Genomic DNA, 26,860 nt, shown 5'->3' on the forward strand with positions numbered 1-26,860 from the left:
CAGTTTAATATAAAGTAATAGTTTGTAATATATTTAATAGAGATGGCGTGACACTTATCATAATGCATCAATCAGTATGACAGATCGTGAAAGTAAACTCGATCATGCAGCAAATCTCATTGAGAGCAATTTAACTCTATTAGGAGCAACTGCTATTGAAGATCAATTACAAGATGAAGTATGTATTGCTAATTTTCTTTTTAAATATCTATTTGTTGATTTCTTATATCGTATTTTAATTTGTATACGATATCGCCTAGGTTCCGGAAACGTTACAGGCTTTACTTCGTGCTGATATTAATGTTTGGGTGTTGACTGGAGATAAACAAGAAACAGCGATTAATATTGGCTATTCCTGCAGATTAATCACACATGGGATGCCTTTGTATATTATCAATGAAAATTCTCTAGATGTAAATCGCAGTTTGTAATGCTGAAAAGTTATAGGAATTTTTGAATAAATGATTTTAAGCAGCAACAAATATTTTACAGAAAACAAGGGAAATCATTATTCAACGTTGCCAAGATTTTGGGGATGATTTGAAACGTCAAAATGAAGTGGCTTTGGTAATAGATGGCAGTACTTTGGAATTTGCCTTGTCATGCGACATTAGAATGGATTTTTTAGATTTATGTTCAGCATGCAAGGTAGTTATTTGTTGTAGAGTTTCGCCAATGCAAAAAGCCGAGGTAATTTGATTATTTTCTTATTAAATTATTTGATTAATTTACTTTTAAATGTAGTAGCTACAACATACGAAATTTTGATTATTAATATATCAGAATCTTACAGGTTGTTGATCTCATAACAAGTAATAAGAAAGCAGTAACGTTAGCAATTGGAGATGGCGCAAATGATGTAGCAATGATTCAGAAAGCTCACATAGGCGTTGGTGTGTAAAATAAAATATATATTTTTATTACGATTGATAAGACAATAAAAATCTGAGTGCATAAATATTTTCAAATTAGGAATATCTGGTGTCGAGGGTCTACAAGCAGCCTGTGCATCCGATTATTCTATCGCACAGTTTCGTTTTCTGAAACGTCTTTTATTTGTTCATGGTTCTTGGAATTATAGTAGAATGTGTAAATTAATTCTATATTCGTTTTACAAGAATATTTGTTTGTATGTAATTGAATTATGGTTCGCAATATATTCCGGCTGGTCTGGACAGATTCTTTTTGAGAGATGGTCTATTGGTCTTTATAATGTCGTAAGTTTTATATATTGATAATTATTATTTATTTATTAATATTAAGAATGAGTTTTATAATAAAATTTATAATATATAATTATAGGTATTTACGGCAGCACCTCCTCTGGCTATGGGTCTTTTTGATAAAGTATGTTCAGCAGAAACTCATTTAGCTCATCCAGGATTGTATGCAACAAAAAATACTGGAGAGTCATCTTTTAATATTAAAGTATGATTAATTTTATTTAAAATTATAATATAGGTGAGATATAACGTTTAATTTGTAAATATAATCTTTATATTTCATAGGTATTTTGGGTATGGATAATAAATGCCTTAATTCATTCATCCTTACTTTATTGGTTACCACTTATGGCTCTTAAGCAAGACGTCGTATGGTCCCACGGTAAAGATGGTGGATATCTTTTACTAGGAAATTTTGTTTATACTGTAAGTTTACATAGTTATATTTATCTTCATGCTATTTATTAGAAAAATTAATTTTACTCGTTAGTATGTTGTAGTAACAGTTTGTGGAAAGGCTGGATTAATAATAAACTCTTGGACATGGGTCACTCATGTTGCCACATGGGGATCTATTATACTTTGGTTTTTATTTATTTTTATTTATAGGTAAGTTCTATTTATATATTGTAAAAAAAAAAAAAAAAAGAAAAAAAAACCAAGACCAGAGGAAAGAAAAAATAAAAGAAAAGAGATGATTTTTCAATATCATAATTCTTTTCAGTAATTTTTGGCCTGTATTAAATGTTGGAGCTGTCATGCTGGGTAATGACAAAATGTTATTTTCGTCGCCTGTCTTTTGGTTAGGTCTTATACTTATTCCATCGGCAGCATTACTTCTTGATGTAACTGCAAAAGCGTAAGTGCAAAGTAGCAAAAATTATTTCTATGATCTATGATTTTGTAAATAAGTTTTTAATCTTGTTTAATGTTTAAAATTCTTTCTGTAGAGTTAAGAATACAGTATGGAAATCTGTCACAGCAGCAGCTAGAGAAAATGAAATTAGAAAATCTGATCCTGGAGATATATTCAATGGTCAAGATTATAGAAGTTCGTAAGTATGAAATATAATTTTACATCAATTGTTTTTATAATATAACTTTTAGCGTCTTCGATACAAGTGATCATTATAGAGCATATATCAATCTTTTTACGAATATAAGATTACATATATCATTTTTTAAGAAAAGGTTGAGAATTAAACATTTCATCTGCTCTCATTTTATCAATAATGTCATCTTATTCCAAACGTCTAGTTTTATTAGAATGATACATGATCATATATAGTATATATTTTTATGAATGCCATCATAGGAAGGTGCCAGTTATAAAAGTAAATTGCATGCGATTTAGCATTGATTAATTAGATTAAACCCTTTTTAATTTTTCCATTAAATGGATTGTGCATGGCTTTAGATGTTTAATCTAATGGTTAATACAATATTGGATTCCATCCATTTGGTAAATGAACTTTCTTTTTTTTTTTTTTTTATGGAATTTCTATGAATAGTTTGGTGTGACTAACCATGAAAATTTCTTTGGTTAATAATATTATGGATCTTTAATAATATCTTTGAATAATTTCTTTAAGAGAATTGGTAGTAAACTTTTTATATGAACTTGCCTGATTAATTTTTGAATATTTTAATTTTAATATATAGTAAATATTTGAAGATAGGAAAGTAATATAAAGAAATGTTTAATAGAATAGAATTACGAAAATTATAACAGGAGATCGAGGTCCACGAAGAGACTATTAAAACGACGTTGGTCCTTGATAAAGCCATATCGAAGACAAAATCGGATGAAAGCAATTCCTTTTGAATTTACGTCAAATGATTCGTGGTTTTCGCACCATTCAACAATAACAATTCATACTACATATACTTAGTAAAATGTTTTCACCTATGAACTTATATACATGTATACCAGATCTGTGATCATAGTACAATTTATAACTTTCTAGTCGTCTTTGATAAAAAAAAGTTATACTGTAGATTTTATAATATATATGAAATACACTCGCGCGCGTACACAACACACACACAACACACAGACGCACAATATAGCACGGTTATTTTATTATTTAGTAAAATAGTGTATAATAGTAAAATACAATATCCGTTATTTTAATCATAATTTATTGGATTACTATTACCGTCTTTGTAAAGATAGACAATGTTTAAATATTACATTTTATTACGTTTCTGTTAAATAAAATGCAGCTTAGAATTTTTACATAGCATTTATACAATTGTTATACTAATTTTGTTCTTTGGTAATCAGAGAAATAATGATAAGATTAACGATATTTAGGAGTATTATTTAGAATATTTATAAATCATAAGACATTTCAGAGTCATTGAAAAATCAGGGAAAAGAAGAGGATGAGACATCTTCTTTAAATCATATCGTAGTAATCATTTGCTAAATACTAATTAGAATCAATGAATTGCTGTTGCTAATGCAGTTTTTTGGTATGTTTTATTCGTGGTATCCTGTGCAGGCCTGTGCATGCCATCGCCGATCTTGCGAGGTGTAAGTACTCCTAGTAGAAAGTAACCGAAATTGCTATCATTGTTCACGCTTTGAGCAAGCTATACGTTAATAAAGCAACATGACCTTCTTTTGCATATCTTGATGTTTTTATTAAATTGCTTGAAACAGTATGCACGTGTGATTTATATTTTCTTTTTTTTTTTTTTTTTTTTTTGCATCGTCACATGCAAAATACAGAAAAAGTCGAACATTTTATCGTAAAGATTATCACTTTTGTCGGCACAATATTTGATGGAATATGTTGTACGGCGTAAACTAATATTATCAGAGTTTATGCACTTTTCTATGCACAATATGTTTGAGAGAAATATATTCTCCCATAGAGGTGTGTATATATATATATGTGTGTGTATATATATGTATATGTATATGTGTATATATATATATATATATATATATATATATATATATATAATTAGGTGTATATATAAATTAAAATGGTGCTTGTGTGATTTGAAAAGAATATAAAGTCTAGGACGGAAGTGATAAAAACTTCAGTGCTATACTCCTTTGAATTTTTGCACATTGATTGATACTGCGCACCATCCATCATCGATATAGCTAATATCAATCTAGATCATTGAAAAAGATACATAAAGGGCAATATGAAGAATAGGTGAAGAATATTCCTTGAAAATGGTACAATGATCGAAATTGTTAAGAGCAGAACAATAAGAATGATTAGAACTAGATAAAGTGTATCAAATTATTGGATGATGCAGAGAAGGATAAAAAAAAAAAAAAAAAAAAAAAAAAAAGAAGTACATTATAATAGACGAGAGAATCTTTTAAAAAAATTGTTTGAATGACCGGCTTTGCAGATTGACGGAGACGGCGCGGCTTCTGAAAAACGTTAAAAGTGTTTTCACCAGGCGATCTAACGCCACTTCCAGAGCAAATGTCGAGGTGGAGCTATCACGTAAGTTTATTTCTTTTACAGGTTGCCGTGTTGGACACTTTTACTTCATTTCGTTACGAGTATACGGATCGTGAGTCGCATTGTAATTATTGAAAATTGCCATATATAATTTAACTAAAGAAACGATCTATACTATCTACTACTATATTACTCCAGCTCGCTACAATGAAAAGTTCTTTGTAAATTACGTATTTTTGTTTAATAATCTTGCACTCACGTATCATTCGTTAAGAGCACACGCTTCGTTGATTCTTCCACTGCTTTAGCTAAAACGGTGTGTTATTTTAAACGATATTTTGTAAAGTTAATTAACACAATTTCAAAGCACTTTTATTAGCAAGAATTACTAAAACTTTACAACTTCTTTTTAATACATTTTCTTTGTATATATATATATATGTATCTTTTGTACATATAAATATATATGTATATTAGAGAGCACTAATTGCATTTAATAGCATTGATGACTTCAATATCTTTCTATCTGTCTATTTATCTATTTTTTTTTCTATCTTTTCATGTACAAATTCGAAGACAAAATAATGAATATATTTGTTTCTTTTCTGACTAATCGATTTTAATAACAGTTTCGTGTCTTTTTCTTTTTTTTCTTCTTTCTTTTTCTTTTTCTTTTTTTTTTTTTTTTTCGTAAATACGATATTTCGAAAGATCAAGATCGTGTGATGTTACGAATAACAAAGAAGCTATGATTTTTCGGCATGCACGTTTAATAATAAATAAATCATTCATTTCTGCGACAGAAATTAATAGTTTGCGTCATTTGTTATTGCGCATGCTGCGTGATGCAGATGGATTCGCATTCTCCCAAGAGGAAGGAGGATCAGTGACTCAGACGGATGTGATCAGAGCTTATGATACAAATCTTCCAAAACCAGGCGGCATGTAATCTTAATATTATAGTTAACAAATTGCGAGGCATCGGCTACTTTCATTTTATAAGTCGGCCTGAAAGTTTTTCGAGAGCGATATAGTTATATAGCTTTCGACGTGTGCTCTCTGCGTAACGTCTGTTTTTCTGCATTTTATGCACGATTTTAATTATTCGATCCTTTCAACGTATTTGATACACTTCGAAGAAGTTTCAAATCTCGATCGATATAATTTCTATTATACCAATAAAAAAACTCTCTAAAAGTATAACAAATTCCATTAGGCAATCTAAATTCTCTTTCTAAATCGATACAATTCTAAATCATCCTATGTGGTATAACGAAGAAGAAAAGTAAAGAAAAAATAAAAAAAATAAAAATAAAAAAAAAACAAACAAAAAGATAGAGAAATGAACTTTTATATACTATATAATATATATAGATATATATATATATATATATTAAAGTATTTTAAATATTTTAGAATTTGTTTTTTTGAAATAATATACGAGAGATAGAGGAGAGAGGGAGGGAGGGGGAGAGAGAGAGAGAGAGAGAGAGAGAGAGAGAAAGAAATATGTAGTAGTACGTACGTTTACATATGTATACGTCTACCAAATTTGATGGCGACATTCATTATTTTCCTGGAATGCATTTCTCAGTAAATTTTTTTTATGGCTAATTCAACTTTTATGGCTAGTAATATCGAGTATACGTTGTTTACATCTATGAAAATTACTTCCGTGATTTTTGATAATACAATCAAGATAAATACGCTTATAAAAAGCCAAAAACTAAGGGGGAAAAAAAAAGAAAAAAAAAAAAAAGAAAAAAGAAAAAAAAGCAAAACAAAACAAGGAATACAAATTATAATCACGGCGAAAATGGACCGGCCGATACGCGTAGTAGGTCAGCAATATTATCCAAATTGAATTTACGACTGTGAATGTTAAATAATTTTATTTACCAGCAGTCTGAATGTGTTAGTATGCGAATTTATCCGTCTAGGAGCATGTATTATAGAAAAGGCTCTCTTTGGAAAGATGAATGGATAAGAAGAGATGCGAATAAAATGAATAAATTATTTGTACATTTCCAAAAGGATCCTTTGATCGTATTACGGTCGAAGAAGAAATAAGTTCGACTTCGTACCAGAAAAAGACTGTACCCTTTATCCCGATATACGTTACTATATGATTTTTTTTTCTTTTTTTTTTTTTTTTTTTTTTTTTTTTGTTTCTTTTCGATTAACATCGTACATTTCATTACTGTACATACACACACACATACACACAAACACACTATGTTGTTATCTAGTCAAGAATATTGATACATGGATCTTTTCGTTCGAGATTCACTCTTCCATCCATCAACACTTTTTTTTTTAATTTTACGACTGATGGTATTAACAGAGTTATATGCATATGTATAGTAACAATATTGTATACACTATGTTCGGAATAAAATGATGAAATAAATGGTATTATTTATTTATATATTATGTTTATACATACATACGAGATAAATTCTTATATATGTATTCAAAGGGATTAATTAGATTTTATGCCAAACATATTTTCATTTTGAATTACAGATATTTTCTAAGCAAACAAATAAACAAACGTACGTATGTATGTATGTATGTATGTATGTATGTATGTATGGATTGTATATATTGTTGCCTATATTGCGGCGTATTACTAATGTTAGTTAGTTCAAACGCAGCTGTTAGATAGCGCTTGGATCGAGCACCGTAGATCATCTGTACGAACGGATGTATTTTGCATCGTAATGTCTTTCTTAGAAATTCTTTCATTGAAAAATAGAATATTATATTTTGTAAATAATTTATTATCACAATAAAATGTAAACAAAGTGAAATATAAACAGGTATTCCCATAAGATAGAGCTGTTCGTGTATATACGCCATACAACAGTGACATTAAAATTAGGTATTTTTTATACAAAGAGAAATAAAATGAATTTCATATTATGGAATATACTATATAATATTACTGTATTAGAAAAAAAAACAAAAAAAAAATATATATATATATATATCTGTAAACTATGTTATTTATCAATAATTATAGATATCGTTTTATATTTTAGGGTTAGAATGGTCTTTCGTAAAAGGATAAGAAATTATGCTGACGTTGATTAGATTATTACAAAGATAAGTTTTAATCATCATGATCACCGTCGTTCGTTTTTTTTTTCTCTCAAGTATCAGGAGGTTCAAGTTTCAAGCTGATAAAAAAATTTTCACGATCCTCTCTATAACGTGCTTTTAACAAAAATTCACAAGCGAGCGAATCTCTCGTAAAATTGTATCCTCGTGCAAATCTTTGACAATCACCTAACCAAATCGATAAATCAAGGACTCGTTTACTTTTCAAATTCATTTTCTTTAATCTCTCTTCGTCTTGTTTTTTGATCGTTGATTTTAAGGTTATATAATTCCAACGATCGAAATATTTTCGTGCCAATTGCCATTGTCTGAATGCAATCGAAAAATCTTCTTCTTTATTTATGATATTTCGATATTTCGTGTAATTGAATTTTGCTAGAGTAGCTAAGAGAATACGTGTACTTAAATTTTGTTTTTGCTCGTTGGAATCGATAGGAGAGTTCGTATAATTTTTCTCGAAAGATTTATCTTGTAAAGTTTTCATGGAAGTCGATATTGGTAAAGTCGTAATGTTTTTCGATAGAAAATATTTCGAATTAGTCGATACGATATTTTCCTCGAAATATTGAGATACATGGAGACCGAGAAGTCTGATTATAAGATCACCGATGTAAGGCATGCAAGGAGGATTTCTTTTTGCTTTTGCCCATGCTTTTCGATATATCCAAGAGTCAGGACTTTTATAAATCTTGCAGAGTCTCTCCATAATGGAATATCTAAAATTTAAATTTCTTCAAGGTTACATCCATAGAATATATATTCGATTGACGTTGTTTAAAGAACAAATATAATCCTTCGCATTATGGATTCATCTCTGACGTGACATTTCATTTATTTAATAAAACAAATCCGTAGGAAATAAGTTATATTGAAAAATTGCTTTGAAAGTATATTTACGTGTAAATGAATACATGAGATATAAAAATCAATGAAAATCAAATCAGGATTGGCTTAAAAGAAAGTAGAAAAATAATTACAATGTAAAGATTTAATATAGAAAGATAATAGATAGATACCTGTTGGCATGATGAATTCGTAAATAGGACCAACTCGATTTCAGCCGATAAATCGGTGGTGCCTGGAGACCAGCTAAAATAGATCTGCAAGAATGAAAATTTCCTATGTCGAAACATTTGTTCGCAGCATTAATAAATCTAACCATGATCCTAACTCTCATATCGATCTTCTTCATAGCAAGTATCTCACTGATCGTTAAGCAAGTTATTCTATGACCAAATGCAACCCAAGCTCCAAGATTCGGTGCATTTCTCGATGACTTTTGAAAGACGATGATCTCAATCTCCGAGATAGGTATACGAATAAAGAGATCTCTATCTATCATAGTCAATTGTTTAGCCAGAGTATTGCTATCCAAGTCCCATACAGTAACACGCATTTCCATTTTCAAGTGTCTTTTCAATTGGTACATCGTACTATCATCATCATTATTATTATCCTTACGTTCCTTCCTCTTATCTCTTTTTTTGTTAGGTCCACTTGTAGAAAAAATTCGTTTTAACAGACTGCCCGATTTTTCCTCCAAGGAAACGTTCGATTCCATCATCATCATTTTACCGGGTAGGGATTTCTTGCAAACGTAGAAGAATCTTTTCTCGTTCTTCTGTCGTTCTTTCTTCTGTCGAAAATCTTTGATCGATGCCAGGTGTCTTCTGAGTTCTCTGTCATCGATCACGAATTATATTCGAGGTAATACAGTTAGACGAGGCTAACAGAAACTTCCAAAAAATAACCTGTAAGCTGTGATCGCTGCTCTGGGTCTGTACCAATATTCCGGAGTCCAGAATAGTATAACTTGTTCTCTCGTTGCTGGACCGATAGCACTGCATCCTCCAGGTTCCAAAGCACTGCAGGACACGCTTGCTACGAGCTGACGGCGAGAGACAGGCAATCTTAGTTCAGGTTCCACGTATTGTCTTCTTATGTTCACTTCACTCAATGTTCTACGACCTTGAACAGATTCTCGTTCCCCGGATTGAACAGACCAAGGTCCAAGAGCACGAAAGAAGTATGCAGCTGTGGTCAAGCCGTATCTCCTCAAGTGTCTTCGATTTTTCCTTGGCCTAGATCGACCCTTTTGCCGATCCTCCCACATCCTGACGCTACTCTCAATCAATTCGTAAATATCTATTGGATTCTGGTTCCCGGTCAATTTATTGTTGTAACGATAACCTCTTTTAGATGAATCTAATACTAAAGCCGAACTACACTTCTCTGGAACACCGAATCCAAATCGTGAGACTTTCGATATCAATATGTTCGGTTGTTGTTGTTCCTTTTTGCGGATAAATTTCGTTGGTTTCTTTCCTGAATGTTCCATAGATTTGTCCAAAATTCTTCTCGAACTCTTCGTAAATTCTAAAGAAAAAATATGTAATTGATTTTTGATAAATTAACAAAAATCTCAAGAAACTAACCACAACTTTCTTTCCATTGAGTTTCGAGTAATTTTTCTTGAGATTTGCGATGATCGCATGAGGAACAATTACAGCTAGTAAGGATCTGTCGATCTTTTTCTCTAATGAACAGAACATCGCACAGATCGTCGCCATGTTGCGTTTTTTTTCTATACTTGATATTACGACACTCCGGCCAACTTTGACAAGGTTTCTTGTTAGCAATTTTATTTAGAGAATGATCAGCCAATGTATATTTGATCTCTTCTAAGCTAGCCCCAGCAAATCTCACAGGAATAGGAGTGTAATAACCGAACATTAATTCATTATAGGATGGTCCAAGGTAGAGATCTTTGTGCGGCCAGTTTGGACGGATACCATCACCAGCACCTCCGTAATGAGCCCAGATTCTGCACTCAATCGTTAATTTTTCTCTTTTATCTCATTCAAGAAATATTACGTAATGATCATTACAAATTACGCTCACACCTGTACACGTTTTTTTTCTTTTTTCCAGAATAATTATCATCAACTTCAATTTCGGATGATAGAAAGTACACGGTGGTCGTACTTGAAGAACTCGCAGCACTGGTCTCGGATAACGAGCTACTTTTTGTCTTTTTCACGAGTAAATCTCGTACCTGATCGCACCAAATTTTCCAAAAGAGTTCCCTGCGATGAATTCCACCGAGCTCGTAATAATGTGTTCTGCCGTCTATCAGCCTAAGAAATATCTTACTTTTATAAGAAATATCTGATCCAAGACAATTAATTTAAAAGCATAGATATCAATAAGAAGTAGGATATATTTCTCGTAATATCATATATGTACCTTCCTTTTAAAGTTTTACGTTGTCTTCTCGCGAATATACTCAATGTTATATATTCCAGAGGATACACAGAGACGAGCTCGAAACTTTCGATGCTTGGATCCAGGTCAGCCGGACAGAGAAAATTATCGGAATTCTTTTTGAAGACATCAGCAGCTACGATCAATCTCTGAGATGTCAGACCGAGTGCTACTTGACGCAAACCGTGTCCATTACGAGTGGTTTCAGCGAAAGGAGATTCAACGAGAACGGTATCAGAAAAATCACAATATTCGGATAGTAAGAGTTTTTGGATCCTGTTGTTTTCCGTTTGGGCTCGTTCGTATCGGCGTGAGAGGCAGGTGGAGTCGTGCGAGGTTCGCATGAAAGATTTCTCTTTAGATAACGGGTGTCAAAGAAACACTGAAACTTCGTGTACGAAATGATCGAATCGTTTAGGGATATTTCAAACAACCGAACAATTTGTAAATTTCCGAAGGATTTGTCTGCCATGTGGAATGGTTACCTACTGCTTCGTCGATGCCAATATAACGATGACAACGATCTCTCGATCGATTGGGGTTTCAACTTCAGGCACTTAGAGATTTCCTTTTTCTTTTTTTTTTTTTTTTCTCATTGGAATATCGATCCAAAATTGTTGGAAAAGTTAAACGAACTTATTGCCTTCGCTATAAGTTTAGGAATGAAAGGATGGAAGAGCAAATATTGATTTATTTTCGTGATACGTTAAAACGCCTTTATTTAGTTTGATACTTAGTCTAAGTTTCGTACATAGCCGCAGTCGAAGAAGACTATATTTAAAGGCATGAACCTAGCGTGTGCGGTAAATGGTGTTCCACGCGGTATCGAGCCTCGATTAATAAGGATTAATATTTCATTCCTTATTCGTTATTACGATATTGGTAATAAATAACATATAAAAAAGACATATGCGTAAAAAAGATGTTCACCGATTCGGTGGAGCGCCTTTTTTTTTTTTTTTCTTTCGTTTCTTCTCCATATATCTATATAATAAAGTCGAATCAGGTATACTGAAACGAGGTGGAAAAAAATGTACAAAGTCTCAAGAGCTCCGCGATATGCATGTATATTTATATACGTTAATATATTCTTTTATCGGCTACCATCCTCAGGATTTATTCTGATCGTTACTTTGTTGCCTAATGCCGAGGCTAATTTTTCTACGGTGCTCTGGGGAAGCTTGTTGGGTTCTAGATTCGTTGTTTCCTTCTCGGACATCACCGTATTCTCTGGTATTGACTTGGCAGTCGTTTGATTCTCCTGTAAAAAAAAGAATGTTAAACGTGAAAGTTATGAGAAATGCGTTCTCTAGAAAAATTCGAAGAACTCGGCTCGTTCGATAAAACATAAATATAAATTCTTACTCCTTCCGTCTTCCTTCGTAGGTTAGATCTCTGCAAGGTAGCAGCCAGTTCGTTTTGGAGTCTGGATACAACCGGTCCGTTAGCTTCCTCGGTTCCATTCTTCTCTGTTCGAGGTTGTTGCGCTAAGAAATCAAGCTTGGCAGGTTGTTTAGCTTCACCTTCGTAAGCACCTATCCTAATGGCGACCTTTCCAACGGTTGGCTTAGGTGGACCGGCAGTACCATTTGGCGAGACAGCATTGTTGTTTGTAGTGGAATTTTTATTCGTCTCGTTAGCAGGACTCGTTGACTGATCCTTTTCTTTTATTACCTGCGTCTTGTTTCCGGTAGCAGCGTGACGTGGACTCCCATTAGATCCAGGTGAGGAAGAATTCGAAAGGGGGAAGTAAGTCGGTGGTGGTTTAGGTATCACTGGATTTGGTGTGTCTTTCAATTTAAACGATTCGATACTTTGCATCTCCACGGAGTCCTCGCTCGTCGTAGTTTTTGTTGGAAAAGGAAGCGGAGGAGCTGGTGGTGGAGCCGACGTTGTGTTGTTATTCGTATTGCTCGTTGTATTCGTATTGTTCGTTGTATTCGTTGCGTTTGTCGTGTTGCTTACATTAGTAGAATTCGTAGTGTTGGAGCCATTTGCGAGCACCCTCTTCTCCTGTTCCTATATCATTTCAAACACAATGTTTAGATTTAACGTTTAGACAAAATATTCTAGTCTAATCCAGACTAGATACCTATTTAAACAATTTTCTCAGAATAATATCAATCTTTTTTTTTTTTTTTTTTTTCGTTTAGCTAGTATATGTACTAACGGTGTAAGGTGTGATAGTGACCAACACACTCTTTTTTGTCGATGTCCTCCTTGAGTTATTCATCTTCGAATATAAATATCTTATTCATCCACGAGCGTAGAAAGTTTATCTTCGAAAATTCATAATCGAACAATAACAACAACAATAATAATAACAATAACAACAACAACAACAACAACAACAACAATAATAACAATAATAAAAATAATAATAATGTCAATGATTATGAACACAACTGAGATTTTTCCAAACTCTTTTTTGATATTATTTCCAAGTCCTTCGGATCAGGTTTTTCTAACGAATAAGGAGAAAAGTACGATCACGTTGTCGTTAGATTCACCAACCACGTTGTCGTTATTACCAATCTTGGAACTCGTTAATCGTAAAAACCAATTCTTGCCGGACTTCCTGATACGTTCGAAGAATCGGAAGAGAAACGAACGAACAATTATTATTTCACAAAGATACCCGAGTGAGATGACATTTTCCGATGAGGATGTGTATGTATGTATATATATATATATATATATATATATATATTTCAGTCAATGTATAAAAGTACATACAAGGCTACCTTGAAACCGATCGCACAGCGAGCTCAGTCCTCGCGTAACTGAAAACAGACGCAACCGTTTCTTACGTCGCGCTCCTTCGCGTTCTTATGTAAGAGACTCCTATTATTTTGCGCGTCTGCCGTAATTCGCAAGAAACCGACAATGCAAGAAGATAGAAAGAGAGAAAAAGAAAGGAAAGAGAGAGAAAGAGAGAGAAAGAAAGACGAGTAAATCAAACGAGAGGAAAAAGAAATACTAGACGTCCGTTCGCACGCGTGGACATCGAAGGACTGAGCTTGCTTATCCGATTATTATTACAAATCGATCGGTATAATACATACATATATATATATATATATATATATATATACACACACACACGCGCGTTAAGAGTATCCGACTCACGCTTCGATAGCACCCAACTAGTCGACGATAAGAAAAAGCAATGACGATAATACGTTAATAAGAGTCTCGTTAGACTAACTTTTACATGCGTTTTCTCGACTAGCATTAGAAGTTAAGCACTGTTTTAGATTGTAACGAAAGAAAGAAAGGTGCCGATCGGCCTATTGAGTTTCACAGTCTCTTCTTCTTTCTCTCTTTTATTTAACTTTTTCTTTTTCTTGTTGTTGTTGTTGTTGTGTTTTTTTTTTCTTTTTGCTTGCTCCTTCTTTTTCCCTCCCTCTATGATCCTTTCTACAGCTGACTATGAAATCGATGAACTCGGAGAAAGTCGTCGAAGATGCTCCCGAGAGCGTGGCGGTGGCTCGTTAATCGTTGCGTTTGATAGAGAAATAGAAAGAGAAAAGAGGATCGAGTAATTATAACGATACTCGTTAATAAAGATCGATAGGATTAATTCTATCCAAAGGATAAGACATCATCTGTCTTTATGTGTAATATACACTACGTTCAACTCTATATACATACGTACATGTATTAACGCGCACGCACACACCTCTAATTCATTTTCAAGATGTTATTTACGCTTTTGACGTGAAATAATTAATCACTGTAAGGCTCGCGTATGCGATACGATAAAAGGGGAACTTCGTTTATCGTCGAATTTATCTTTTCGAACAAATCATCGGTGGTCAATCTGTCTCACCGATTGAACTCGAAGAAGAAATAAGAAAAGAGAGAGAGAGGGAGAGAGAGAGAGAGAGAGAGAAATAGAAAGAAATACAGAAAGAAAAAGAGAGAGAAAACGCGTGACAAAGCGATGCAATGCTCGTGACTTTAAGGTGCAAACTACCTCGCTCTATCTCGTGAACGTCGTTTCGACGGTACCAACGTCGCAACTAAATAATCGTATCGCGAGGAAACCTGCAGGTGTGTATTTGTGTGTAGACCAATACATGTATACATTTATTCGTGTAGATGTACGTTCGTTACATCCTCTGCAATGTTTGTCGTGGATTTCGTTCCACACGACTATATATTTACAGAGAGAGAAGCAGAGAGAAAGAGAGAGAGAGAGAGAGAGAGAGAAAAAGAGAGAGCATATTACGGTGACTTTATAATTTTGTGCTCTTATCTGTTTGCTCCGGCAGGTCCTTACTAACGTAGACTGTGTAATTAAGAGACTGCGCGCGCGCACTTATTCGACTTGACTCGACTAGAACGTAAAATCTTCAAAGCTCGTTCCATTTTGTCATCAAATGAATCTATCTGTTTCTCTCTCTCTTTCTTTCTCTCTCTCTCTCTCTCTCTCTCTCTCTCTCTTTCCATTTTTGGAATTTGATATTTATCGTTTCGTAAGATCATTCGTCGTGTTAATTATCGCGATGATGATATTTGAATTAAGTTAACTTCATATATCCGGTATATAATTTTAATTAGATCAATATTATGTTATTTATTCATTATTACGTGATTTTGAGTCGATACACTTTTTATGGTTTTGTTAATATCTATTTCCTTTTTTTTTTTTTTATTTACTATATCTAACGCAGATCGTTAAAACCGTAGAGTAAGTGGAAAGAAGAAAATTTATTTCATAAGATGATTTTAAAAGTTTTAATCTCTAAAAGTTTGGGGTATTTTTTTTTTTTTTTTTTTTTTTTTTTTTTCTACAGTGACACGAAATTTAATACGTAATCGGCGTCGGAAAGTTTATATATACGAATCACTTTATCTGTATGTATGTTATTAATCCTAAATACGATTGCGAATGTTCGTAGCAATTGATGATACTCGTTATATTCTTGCTTTCACTTCGTTGAAACTAAAATTTCCCTTTTTAGTCGATCTTTTCGGTAATTAAGCGTTAAAAAAAGAAAAAAAGAAAAAAAAAAGAAAAAAAAATTAAAAGAAAAAGAAAAAAGGAAAATAGAGAAAGCCTTCTAATATAAAGTAATTACGAGTTACGTCGTTGGTAACGATCTGTACGATAAAATGCTTGCTCTACTGAGCATTCACTGAATTCACTGAAACTTTGATAAACGTATGTCTTCTCGAGAGCGATCGGTGATTATCGGAAAAAATAATCAATCGAATTCGATCGCGTTCGTCGCGATACGTAATACGAACGGTAAACGAAGGATATCTGTTACGGTAGCTGTTATATGCTCGATTTAACTCAGAGATAATATTTTTTTTATCGCGAATGCAATGCTATAGCATAGATTACTGATAATAAATAGCATGTGACGTTCAACATTTAGGTCAACATCGTGTAAAAAGTCTTTTCCCGAGGTTCTTCGATGATTCGATTAAATTCGTGAAATCAAAGAAATATGCGAGTAAGAGATAGACGAACGGAGAGTGGTGGTGGGGGGTAAAGAGAGAGAGAGAGAGAGGGAGAGAGAGAGAGAGAGAGAGCGAGCGTAAGAGAACATTGACTTTATCATAAATTAAGGACGATCGATTCTCTTACCGGCTCGGTAACTTGATCTGAAAATTGGACCCTCTGCTGTGCGGCATTGAACATCTTTCGATGCGCTCGCTTAAACTCTTCCATTAACTGAAACAGATAATATGAGCGAAGATAAAATAAGGAAAATAGGAAAAGCAAGCGTTTCACGAATGATTTACTTGTTAAATCTACCGTGTCGATCGGTTCTCTTCGTTTTTGTTTCTTTTATATCATGGGAAAGTTTTAATTTGATTTAAACAATATAAGAAACTAACCTTGTCGTGGGTCACTTTTTGTTCTTGCGCCCTAAGTACTTCTGGATTTGGTACTTTCCGAGGTTCAGATGTTTTGTCCTTCGAAGCTTCCGCTTTAGCTGCGTTCATACTTCTCTAAATAAGAAAAAAAAAAAAAAAAGAAAGAAAAAAAAAAAAGAAAAAAAAAGAAGAAAACAAAGAAAAAGAAAATGCATATAAACGATATATACATAGATTTATCAAGGATTTTTCATCGATTTGCATCTCGTGTCTACCTACGCAAAATCATGAACGATATGTCATGCTCGAACTCACGAAAAGAGTATGTTAACATTTGTGAAATTCCGCATACCAAACGTACGCTTACTACAGCAAGAGTCGCTCGTAAAACCATCGTACGATCGATGTTTACAACAACGTTGGGTCTCTAATCCTCGATTTATATGCTTCGTACATACACATGTACATATATATGAATCGAAAGAAGAGATAAGGCAATGCGTAAGAATACGGTGTGGCTGCGGAAAGAAATAACCGACATTTTCTTTACACTTCATTAGAATGTGATTTGTTTCGAAATGCTAATAACGACGTAACGTTGAACGGATTGCGAGGCATCCTTGCCTTTCCCTCCTTTTCTATCGCTGCCTACTCCTTCGATCAGTACAAGGGAAACGTTGAATCTTCGTAGGAAATCGAAGGAGAATGTCAGTTCCTACTTCATCATAAGGAAAGAGCGAGAGAGAGAGAGAGAGATTGAGAGAGAGAGAGAGAGATAAAGAAATAGATAGATAGATAGATAGATAGATAGATAGATAGATAGAGAGTTAGTATCAACGTAATAATCGAACCGATGGAATTTCCCTTATTACGATATTTGTTTTTTTCCGATCTCTGACTTGGATCGAACCCGTAAATGGTGAGTCTCTGTCGTCGCCGTCATCATCATCATCATCATCATCATCATCATCATCATCATCATCATTATCATCATCATTGTCTTCGTCGTCATCGTCATCGTCATCGTCATCTTCGTCGTAGTCGTAGTCGTTGTCGTAGTCGTCGTCGTTGTCGTATCTTTTTGTATTTCTCTTAATTAAAAGGTGGATAATGATCGAAATAATCGGAGGAGACGTTGAGTACCTGTTGAGCTCGCCTTTGTAATTCTTGAGTTATGGCAGTGCTTAGATCTGTGCTGGCTATAGGCGATGTTCGTAAATTCGATCCACGCGTAGTAATTGACGGGCTTTCGTTGGTCTTGTTTGATCCAGTGGATGCGGCAGTGGTTGAACCAAAGGAAATAGTAGAAGAAGGTGGCTCGCAGGACGACGTTGACAAAGACGAGGAAGTTGATGCTGAATCCTTGCTGCAGGAAGACTCAAGACTGGATTCGGTTTCCGTTGATCCTGTACTACCCATCGACATTGTGCTACCCATTTGCATTCCCATCGCGTTCATAGGCTTAGCGTCTGTCGAAATAATAAAAAGGAAAGGATAACGTAACGTTCGAGTCTTCTTATTAATTTTTTACACTTTCTAACGCGAGTTTTGATATACGTAATATGTTAGGTTTCTAGCATAGACTTTTTTTCTTTCCATAGACATGTATGGAAACATATATTTATATAGGTTATTTATAAATCAACATAGCTCGTAACAAACCTGCTGGCCATTTATATGGAAGAGGTGGTGGAGGAGCCGGAGGACAAATGGATTGATGAACCTCCACAGTCGTTATCGTCTTCCTCTCCGTTTCGGTCTGTCTCTGTACCAATTGCAGTTCTGCCAATCGATTAACATCGTGCTGCTCGTTTTCCTAGAAAAAAGAAATAGAAAAACGAAAGGAAGAGAGTTAACGGAAAGAATTATAAGGTACGTCCATGAACGAAAGGAAGAATAAGGAGAAGAAGAAAAAGATAATAAAAAGAAAAAGTGAAGAGAACGCTCCGAGCAAAGTAATAAGTCGAGGAAACTTGTATTAGGAAGTCTATTCTAAAGGCTTTAGAGGAGATAAAAAGAAAAAGTTAGGTATTTCCTTTTTTGCTTACCTTGGAAGCATGATAAAGGGGCAATTCGTCCGCAGGGCCATCGTAAATGACATCCTGTTGTCTGATATTGTCGCGTCGATAGGCTAAACGACGATTGGCTTCGTCCCTTGGATTTGCATCGAAATCGTGTACCTCGTAATCGATCCTTGGCGCTACAGGATCGTAGAGTGGCTCATTGTCGATCTCATCTTCATAATTCCCACGGGAATTCAAACGACGATGACCCGGTGGTACTTGTCTGTGATTTTGATTCTGCACTAGCCCCTGATTCTGGTTCACACGAATGACAGTCGTGTTATTCGCTTTTCGTATCCATTCTTGTGCCTAAAAATCGAGTTTCGATATATTTTCTGTCTTTTTTCTGTTCCGACGGAGCTCTATCTTCTTTTTCTTTTTTTTCTTTCTTTCTTTGGCTTTCGATGAGGTAATTTGATATAAATTAACTTACGACCGTCGTTCGTCGTCTTCGAGGATAAAAATAAAGAGAGAGAGAGAGAGAGGCAGAGACAGAGAGAGAGAGAGAGAGAGAGAGAGAGAGAGAGAGAGAGAGAGAGAGAGAGACAGCGCAGATAAACAGAACAGACACGAGGATCGCATGGCATATGCATAATTAAGAGATATTAGAGCGAGAGCACTTGGTCGATGATGAATAACCATCTCTCTATCCCTTACCTGATCCACGTGAGACCATTCGGAAGAAGTGCAGCTGCTGGTGGACAGTGCGAGGGGGCAGCAGATCCTAATGGCCGAGAAACAAAGTATGAGCTCACTCACATCGAGACTTTCTAATCTCGATAAAATGAATCCCGTCGGAAGATTTATGTTAGTAACGCTCGGTTAGAGCCTGGCGGATATTCAAACGATGCTTAGGAATCCATTGGTTTCACGATAGTTATCGTGAAATGTCCTATTAATAGGACGAACTTTCTCTTGATTCGCGTTCATCGATGAACAATAATATAATATACTTAAAAAGAAATATATGACTAATCGTAGATACATCTCATTGACATAGTAGACTATTCAACGAATGAACGAATTATCGATAAGCTTCGATAATCTCGATTACGCTTTAATGCATTGACGTTATCGATCATTTATTTATTGTTTTATGGATTGATTGATCGAGGATAAAAATAAAGTTTTATCGTCTGGTAATGATTTCGTTGAGATCATCTTACCTGCCGTTTCGATTGCAGTTATCTTCTCGCGGATATCGTGTTTGCATTCTAGGATCTCGATGATGTTGAGGAGACGAGGAAGGATTTTGTAAAGGCGACGGACTGGTCGCAACAATGCTCGAAGTTTCGGAATCATAACCGCTCGAACCTCGAGTCCAGAGTGGTTCCGGGCAATCGTAGAGATGATTGGGTGGTGGTCGTTGAACGATCAGATCAAGGACAGCCGATCCTCTCATTACCTCTATGGCTCTTTCAAATGGAAGATCCGTCAATCGTTGTCCATTGCACCAAACGATCACGTCACCAGCTTTCAAGCCAGCTGCTCGAGCAGGTCCACCTTCCCTTGTACCCTATACGTTCGTTCGAATAATTTTATCGTACAAATGTTTTCTTAGATAGTCTTAATTAGATCGCACTTTCATTACGATCTCAATGGTACGAATCGATATCAAATGATTTAAGCGCATTATCTTCTTATCTTATGTTACGTAATATATAAAATTAATATGATATTCTTGCAATATTTCGATATGGTATATACGTATAGGCATATACATATATACATATATATGTATATGTATTAGCATATATATATATATATATTAGCATCAGTTTTGAAAACAGTTGGTTTTATGTGCATAGGTTCATCCAACCTGAACGGTGAGGCCAGGTACGATGCCTCGGCAAACACCACAGCCAAGGCGACCTTTCTCACCGACGAGTATTCGAATTCTAACTTCACTGTTTGGAACGGCTCCCACACCAGTCTCGTTGTACTGCAGCTGTTGTTGCTGCTGTTGCACCATGTGCCAGGTAACCGGATCGTTTGGATTGCTTTACGAATCGTAAACGACTTTTAGAACGAAAGAATCATCGTGGTGGATTTGATACACTCGTCGAACTTTTAATTAACGATTGTTACTTACTCTTTCACCGGTATCATCCCTACGCCTGTAACAGAGAGAAAAATTGAGATGATATTTCGTTATTTCTCATTCTCCCTTCCTCCCCGCTTCAAAAAAAAAAAAAAAGAAATAAAGAAATTTTCTCGAAATTAGATTAAACTAGCTTGAAATTCATCTTAAAAAATGTAAATAATAAAATAATATAATTACTTCGGATTTTCAGTACGAGGACCTGCTGATTTTTCACCAAAAGTGCAACTTCCTGATGCACGGCATCTTCAACCGGATATCCATTTACCCTGAGGATTTGATCTCCTACCTATAACGAACAAGTATAAGTCAGTTGAATATAAATTGAAAATAAATCTTGTTCTTAATGTCATCGATTTAATTTGACCGACCCTTAATCCATTTCTATGAGCTTCGCCACCAGGTTGAACGTTACTGATGTAAAATCCAGCCGCGTATTCTCTACCACCTCTCAATGAAAAGCCGAAACCGGATGCACCTCGACGTCTCAATCTAACGTTCCTGGTAACACCGATGACGGCCATTCTGCCGCCTCCCACCGGATTTCCAGGACCTGCACCGTTCGATGATCCCGTTCCAGCACTAGACGCGCTGGATGAGCCACCGGATCTGTAAAACATCGAAGGATGCCTGGATATTGCCTATTCTTACATCACAAACTTTTGCCAAACATGGAAAAGAAGAAACGTATATAGATTTTCATAGGATATAAATATATATCCATAACCAAAATGGACAGGTAATTAATCTCAACTTTTTCTTCATAGAGTATTGCATAAAAGAGATTTTACTTTCTCATCATAGTTTTTCCAGTACGATGGTACTTTGTGAAATCGTGTGTGAAACTCCCCTGTAATAATAATAATTATAATAATAATAATAATTATTATTATTATTATGGAGCAAAATGATGACAAAGAGAACGACGAATTGTCATGATATTCACAGAAACTCGTAGAAAGTTAGCGTAGGTATTATTCTGTTTCTGTATACCTTTCGCAGGCGGTTGGCGGTACGACCGCACGTTACTTACATTTCCGATTGATTTCCGACCTTTCCTCTATGCCCATGAACACTCCGGATGGTGAATTCTCTATTACTATATCTATATATGTAATACACGATCAAATTTCATCGTATTTCCTACCTGTAAGCGTGTACCTCATATTTGCGGATAGATAGTAAGATCGTATTTCCGCGTAACTAAAGTCATTAAATGCGCGGCCGTATGTCATGCTCTGCTTATCGTTATGTTTTAAGTAGATACTTAAAACACAATCAAATAGTACTATTACGTATTTGTTATCTTTCGTTTAACTTTAGTCAACCACCATTATCTCATTGCACGTTTCCGTGTGTTTAAAAATTTTTAAGTTTTCGATAAGGTCAAAAAGAAGTAAAAAAAAAAAAAGAACAAAAAAAGAAACGAAATAAAAAAAAAGAAATTGAAGAATAACTTATAATACAAATTCTTTTAAGGAAAATAAATATATATATATATAATTACTAATAATATATATATATATATATATATATATATATATCTTATAGAAAAAATATATATAATATATTTTTTCCTTATGAATTTCACCGTGAAATAGTAAGAAAAGATGAGAGTTCAGAGAAAGATATATTATACATATACAATAGTACGTAATGAAATAGAGAATTCATTTTCTCTTGGATATCGAAAAGATTATGCGCAATGACTTTTTATATGAGAGATCGTAGAATGATGTAGGATGATAGTAAATGACTATCATTAGAAAGAGTTGTAAATATTACAACGAAATTACTTGCTAAACGATTTATTTTCTAATATTTTCTCTTTCTCCTTTCATTTAATTCCTTATTTCCCTCAATTTCTTCCATCTCTCTTTATCTGTTCTATTATTTTTGTATGGTATAGAATATAACTATATATATATATATTTTTTTTTTCTTTTTCTTTTATACGATTCTCTTCTTTTTCTTTTTTTTTCTTCCTGTTCTTATCTATGCTTGTTCCTTCCTTTTCTCTTTCTAGTTCTCTTTATTCCTGAACATCGATGAAAAAAGTAGTAAGGGTAGCATCACTCCGACTGCCATCTTCGATAACTATGTCTCAATCTCTCTCTCTCTCTCTCTCTCTCTCTTTTTTATCTATCTCAAGGGGAACATTATTTTTCTCGTAGACGTCTCGACAACTTCACTAGGACCGAAAGTTCGACCGACGATCCATCCTTTTCTAGCTTTTTGGCACGAGATTAGACCGTGGCTGATATCGATCCTTCCATTTCTCAGTACGCGAATACCTTTCGACGACTATAAGCCAAATAGCTTTCGACGTGACGTTTATCTCTTTTCCTTTTTCTATTAATCTTCTTTCTTAGGAAATTCAATGTATAGTATCGATAAAATCAGATTTGGACAGACAGACAGACAGACAGAAAGACGGATATCCTTAAGTCCAAATTCAATAGTTTTAGAGATTTTTAAACTTTCCTCGATCCTTTTCAAACATCATTTTTCAAACGAAATCAAAGAGTTACCGATCACGATCGTTTCTCAAGCTTTTCTTTTTTTTCTTTTTCTTTTTTTTTCTTTTTTTCAAGTACAATTAAAAAAACATCGTTTATTAAGGAAATAGGAAGAAAAGAGAAGAGAAAAAACGGGGCCAGGGACTTGTATTTTGCGTCAATTTTTTTGCGAAGTGTACATAGGTGATGTCAACTGGAATCATTGTGTAACATTCTGACAATAGGCAGCAACAGAAGAAGCGTCAATAAAAACGGGTAATTCTTTTTTCCTTTTTGTTGTTTTCTTTTTTTTCTTTTTCCTTCGATGGCACACCCGCGACTATTATGAATAGTAATAATAACGAGAATTCGCATCCGTTCATAAAGAGAGAAAGAAAGAGAGAAATATATATATATATATATATATATATATATATATTTATATATATATACATATACAGAGATACGTGTACATACCGTTAGCGTTGTCGATATCGCCATTTGACGATCGAGCTCACGAAAGTGTTACGACTGTTATACGTCTCTAAATCGTCACGTACCAATGCGACATTGACTTCTCGTAATATATAAAATACTCACATATATACTTAATGTATTAATCTCAATTATCAAAATTCTTTTCACGGACATTTATGCTAACAAGTTTTCATTATTTCGTTCCAAGAGTTCACGTGACACGAAGAGCCTGACAAAGGGCAGACACCGTAACAATTCGTTTCGTTCCTTTCGGATTGCCTGCACAATACTTGTGCATAAAATCGAAAGCAAATTTAAAGAAATTCGATACGTAGATCTTGTATTGCACATTGTTATGCACGTATATGCACTTACTATATATATATATATATATATATATATATATATATATATATATATATACACGTACCTATGTTATAAATATGTATAATAATATATAATATTAAAATAATTAATCTATATATTATATATGTATAGATTATATTTTATATATACATATATATATATATATACATATTTACTCATGTGCAAAATATTTCTCTCTATCTCTCTCCTGAGAATTTAATTCGAACCGGTTTAGCGGACGAATCTGCTCTGCTCTCTTTTGAAATTGAGCGATTATACGGAAAGAAGGCACTCTAGTATAGTCGGTTATAATGAGACCGCGATCGTAGACGTATGACGCGTATTTTCGCGCGATCTTCGGAGAACAAAGGGAGAGCCGTGTGTTGAAACCGGTTCCACTTTATACGTATAAAGGAAAATGAAAAAGAAGAAGCAGCAGTAGAAGAAATTAGATATCATTTCCGTAAATTTCTGGAATAAAAAAATTGATCATTCTCCATCGAGAATAAAAGAGTAAATACTTTTAACATGAGTTTATCGCCGTTCTGACTAATCGACAATTCAAAGTATTTAGATATTTTTCGTATAAAATTATGCGACTTGAAACAAAGGGGAGAAAACAATCGTTTTATTTTAAAGTCTTTCGTAATAATCGTAAACATTAAAATGTTACTATAGATTCTATCCCAATTTACCGTCCTGATCAACGCTTGCTCACTCACTCTCCCTCTCTCTCTCTCTCTCTCTCTCTCTCTCATCCTCCATCCCTTTCTCTCTTCTTTGGATCGTAACGTCATCCTATTTACGAGGCACGTAATTTCGATTACAAAGTTACGTTACACCCTCTTTACTCTACTACTATGTATTACTACTACTACTACTACTACTACTACTACCTACCCATTATTAGAATGCATCGTAGCTCGTTCCTCTTCTTATTTGCATTCCATTCGCGTATGCATCGCTTACGCGTGTAAGTGTAATAATAACAGGGGTCCTGACTAGTATAGAAAATACAGGGGAGTGGAAGAAAGGGGGGAACTAATGGGGAGGTAAGGGGGAAGGTTTCAATTCCGTCCACGGTCTATGATAATTTCACGGCATGCACGAGGAGGCCGGGGACCGGTCTCGAATAGAATTGAACGAGGTAGAACTCGCGAAGCGAGAAAAGCCTGTAAAAGCAAGACGAGCATTTGAGAGAGAGAGAGAGAGAGAGAGAAAGAGAGAGAGAAAGAGAGAGAGAGAGAGAGAGTACGCGTGCCCATGCTAAGGACAGAGATTAATCTCGCGAGTATAATATAACAGGCTACTACTCTCGGCAGCAAAGCTCGACAGCGAGTCGAATGAATTTACGATAGATAGAAATCGAATTTCTTTTTACTGTTCTTTTTTTTAATTTTTGTTGCATTTTTTTTTTTTTTTTTTTTTTTTTTTTTTTTTTTTTTTTTTTTTTTTTTTTATATTAGCAGCATATTAACGACGAAACGCATCGACGATATTATAGTTTGTTGTCCCTCTCCTCTTTGAATTCCAAACCCCACTTTCCAAACGATCTAATCTCTTATAAAGTCACATGAACGAGTTTCACGTTCCTCCTTCCCTCTCTCTCTCTCTCTCTCTCTTTCTATCTCTCTCTCTGTTCCTATTCCTCCTCCCCACCCTATCTACCCTTTTGCCTCTTTAGGAACCCGTTATGGCGAATCGCGCGTGGCGTTACAATTTCTCGAATAAAATTCGTTTTCGTTACGGCCGAATTGGCACGTTAAGTACCCTCTCGGCACGAGGCTCTCTTGTTCAATGTATACATAGAGAAAATAGAGAGAAAGAGTGAGAAAAAAAAAGAGAGAGAGAGAGAGAGAGAGAAAGAAGAAAGCTATATTCCTTTTACGTGCGATAGCACATCGTTCCTCTTCTTCTTTTTTTTTTTGCATACTTCTTTATCTTTAGAATTCGTGTAGATTCATGTACGATTAAAGGTCATCGGAAATTCATTGATATTCTATTCGTATTCACCTTGCATCTCTCGTAATAATGCAAATTAATGTTTTCTCTCTCTCTCTCTCTCTCTCTCTCTCTGTCTCTCTTTTTCTCTCTATCTCTATCTGTGTAGGCGAATAAGTAACCGATCGGTCGGCTAATGAACTGTCGTCAACGTGAGTCACGCGAGTGTTCAGACTTTCGCGAAATATACCTACTTCCTCTACCGGTTTTTCAATTTGCATGAAAAACTTTCCGTTCGATTAAATGCCTTCAATAATCCAAATTACTATTCAAGATCGACATGATTAACGATGATTATTATTAATAATCGAATACGTAAGCAATTCATTATTTAAATAATTTCTTAATCTCCTTTATAAGTGCTTTATAACTTTGAAATCCCATGATTATATGTATTATTTAAATTCTATTTTATTTTATCGTCGCTTAATTTAATTCATTCATATACGATATTTTTAATATTAAAGAAAAA

General features: G+C 34.4%; 3 protein-coding genes across 16 annotated transcripts in view; 1 reads left to right on the top strand and 2 right to left on the bottom strand.

Annotated features, from left to right (window-relative positions):
- Nucleotides 1–5,997, top strand: part of LOC124423750 (probable phospholipid-transporting ATPase IA) — a 16,958-nt gene extending 10,961 nt beyond the window's left edge. For 7 of the 12 annotated variants that reach the window (XM_046961868.1, XM_046961878.1, XM_046961877.1 and 4 more), the window contains 12 exons: nt 41–178; nt 261–413; nt 493–690; nt 794–893; nt 973–1,217; nt 1,303–1,428; nt 1,509–1,649; nt 1,714–1,832; nt 1,948–2,082; nt 2,174–2,278; nt 4,605–4,702; nt 5,464–5,997. In XM_046961868.1, coding sequence (XP_046817824.1) covers nt 41–178; nt 261–413; nt 493–690; nt 794–893; nt 973–1,217; nt 1,303–1,428; nt 1,509–1,649; nt 1,714–1,832; nt 1,948–2,082; nt 2,174–2,278; nt 4,605–4,702; nt 5,464–5,609 — 1,704 coding nt within the window. In that variant the 3' untranslated portion in view covers nt 5,610–5,997. Of the gene's footprint in view, nt 1–40; nt 179–260; nt 414–492; nt 691–793; nt 894–972; nt 1,218–1,302; nt 1,429–1,508; nt 1,650–1,713; nt 1,833–1,947; nt 2,083–2,173; nt 2,279–2,538; nt 2,714–2,955; nt 3,463–3,730; nt 3,956–4,604; nt 4,703–5,463 lie in introns of those variants that run through there. The other 5 variants (XM_046961873.1, XM_046961869.1, XM_046961870.1 and 2 more) reach the window with 5 other exon arrangements.
- A 1,708-nt stretch (nt 5,998–7,705) lies between these two features.
- On the bottom strand, nt 7,706–11,391 carry LOC124423698. Its single transcript, XM_046961743.1, has 6 exons — nt 11,030–11,391; nt 10,687–10,968; nt 10,219–10,607; nt 9,535–10,186; nt 8,800–9,462; nt 7,706–8,499 (listed from the first exon to the last, which is right to left on the bottom strand). The coding sequence occupies exons 1-6, from the start codon at nt 11,389–11,391 to the stop codon at nt 7,815–7,817; spliced, it is 3,033 nt and encodes a 1,010-aa protein (XP_046817699.1). The 3' UTR covers nt 7,706–7,814.
- A 345-nt stretch (nt 11,392–11,736) lies between these two features.
- The window catches only part of LOC124423754, a 35,226-nt gene continuing 20,102 nt past the window's right edge, over nt 11,737–26,860 (bottom strand). The window contains exons 2-15 of one of the 3 annotated variants that reach the window (XM_046961889.1): nt 25,288–25,559; nt 21,418–21,655; nt 21,227–21,335; nt 21,038–21,062; nt 20,765–20,945; nt 20,112–20,461; nt 19,603–19,669; nt 18,931–19,254; nt 18,545–18,698; nt 18,026–18,351; nt 16,904–17,017; nt 16,650–16,736; nt 12,413–13,066; nt 11,737–12,308 (exon numbers count right to left, since the gene is read on the bottom strand). In XM_046961889.1, the coding sequence (XP_046817845.1) occupies nt 12,141–12,308; nt 12,413–13,066; nt 16,650–16,736; nt 16,904–17,017; nt 18,026–18,351; nt 18,545–18,698; nt 18,931–19,254; nt 19,603–19,669; nt 20,112–20,461; nt 20,765–20,945; nt 21,038–21,062; nt 21,227–21,335; nt 21,418–21,655; nt 25,288–25,304 (2,814 nt within the window). In that variant the 5' untranslated portion in view covers nt 25,305–25,559 and the 3' untranslated portion in view covers nt 11,737–12,140. The remainder of the gene's footprint in view (nt 12,309–12,412; nt 13,067–16,649; nt 16,737–16,903; nt 17,018–18,025; nt 18,352–18,544; nt 18,699–18,930; nt 19,255–19,602; nt 19,670–20,111; nt 20,462–20,764; nt 20,946–21,037; nt 21,063–21,226; nt 21,336–21,417; nt 21,656–25,287; nt 25,560–26,860) is intronic. The other 2 variants (XM_046961890.1, XM_046961888.1) reach the window with 2 other exon arrangements.

The sequence above is a fragment of the Vespa crabro genome, chromosome 4 (assembly GCF_910589235.1).
Source record: "Vespa crabro chromosome 4, iyVesCrab1.2, whole genome shotgun sequence".
NCBI classification, from domain to species: domain Eukaryota; kingdom Metazoa; phylum Arthropoda; class Insecta; order Hymenoptera; family Vespidae; genus Vespa; species Vespa crabro.

What these genes read in the sequence shown, in the direction of transcription:
- LOC124423698 (XM_046961743.1), bottom strand. Translation starts at nt 11,391, where the DNA reads ATGCGAACCTCGCACGACTCCACCTGCCTCTCACGCCGATACGAACGA. An exon ending in CGTAAAACTTTAAAAGGAAG is followed by an intron (nt 10,969 to 11,029) that starts GTACATATATGA and finishes ATGCTTTTAAAT; the next exon opens with TAATTGTCTTGGATCAGATA. An exon ending in AAGAAAAAAAACGTGTACAG is followed by an intron (nt 10,608 to 10,686) that starts GTGTGAGCGTAA and finishes GATTGAGTGCAG; the next exon opens with AATCTGGGCTCATTACGGAG.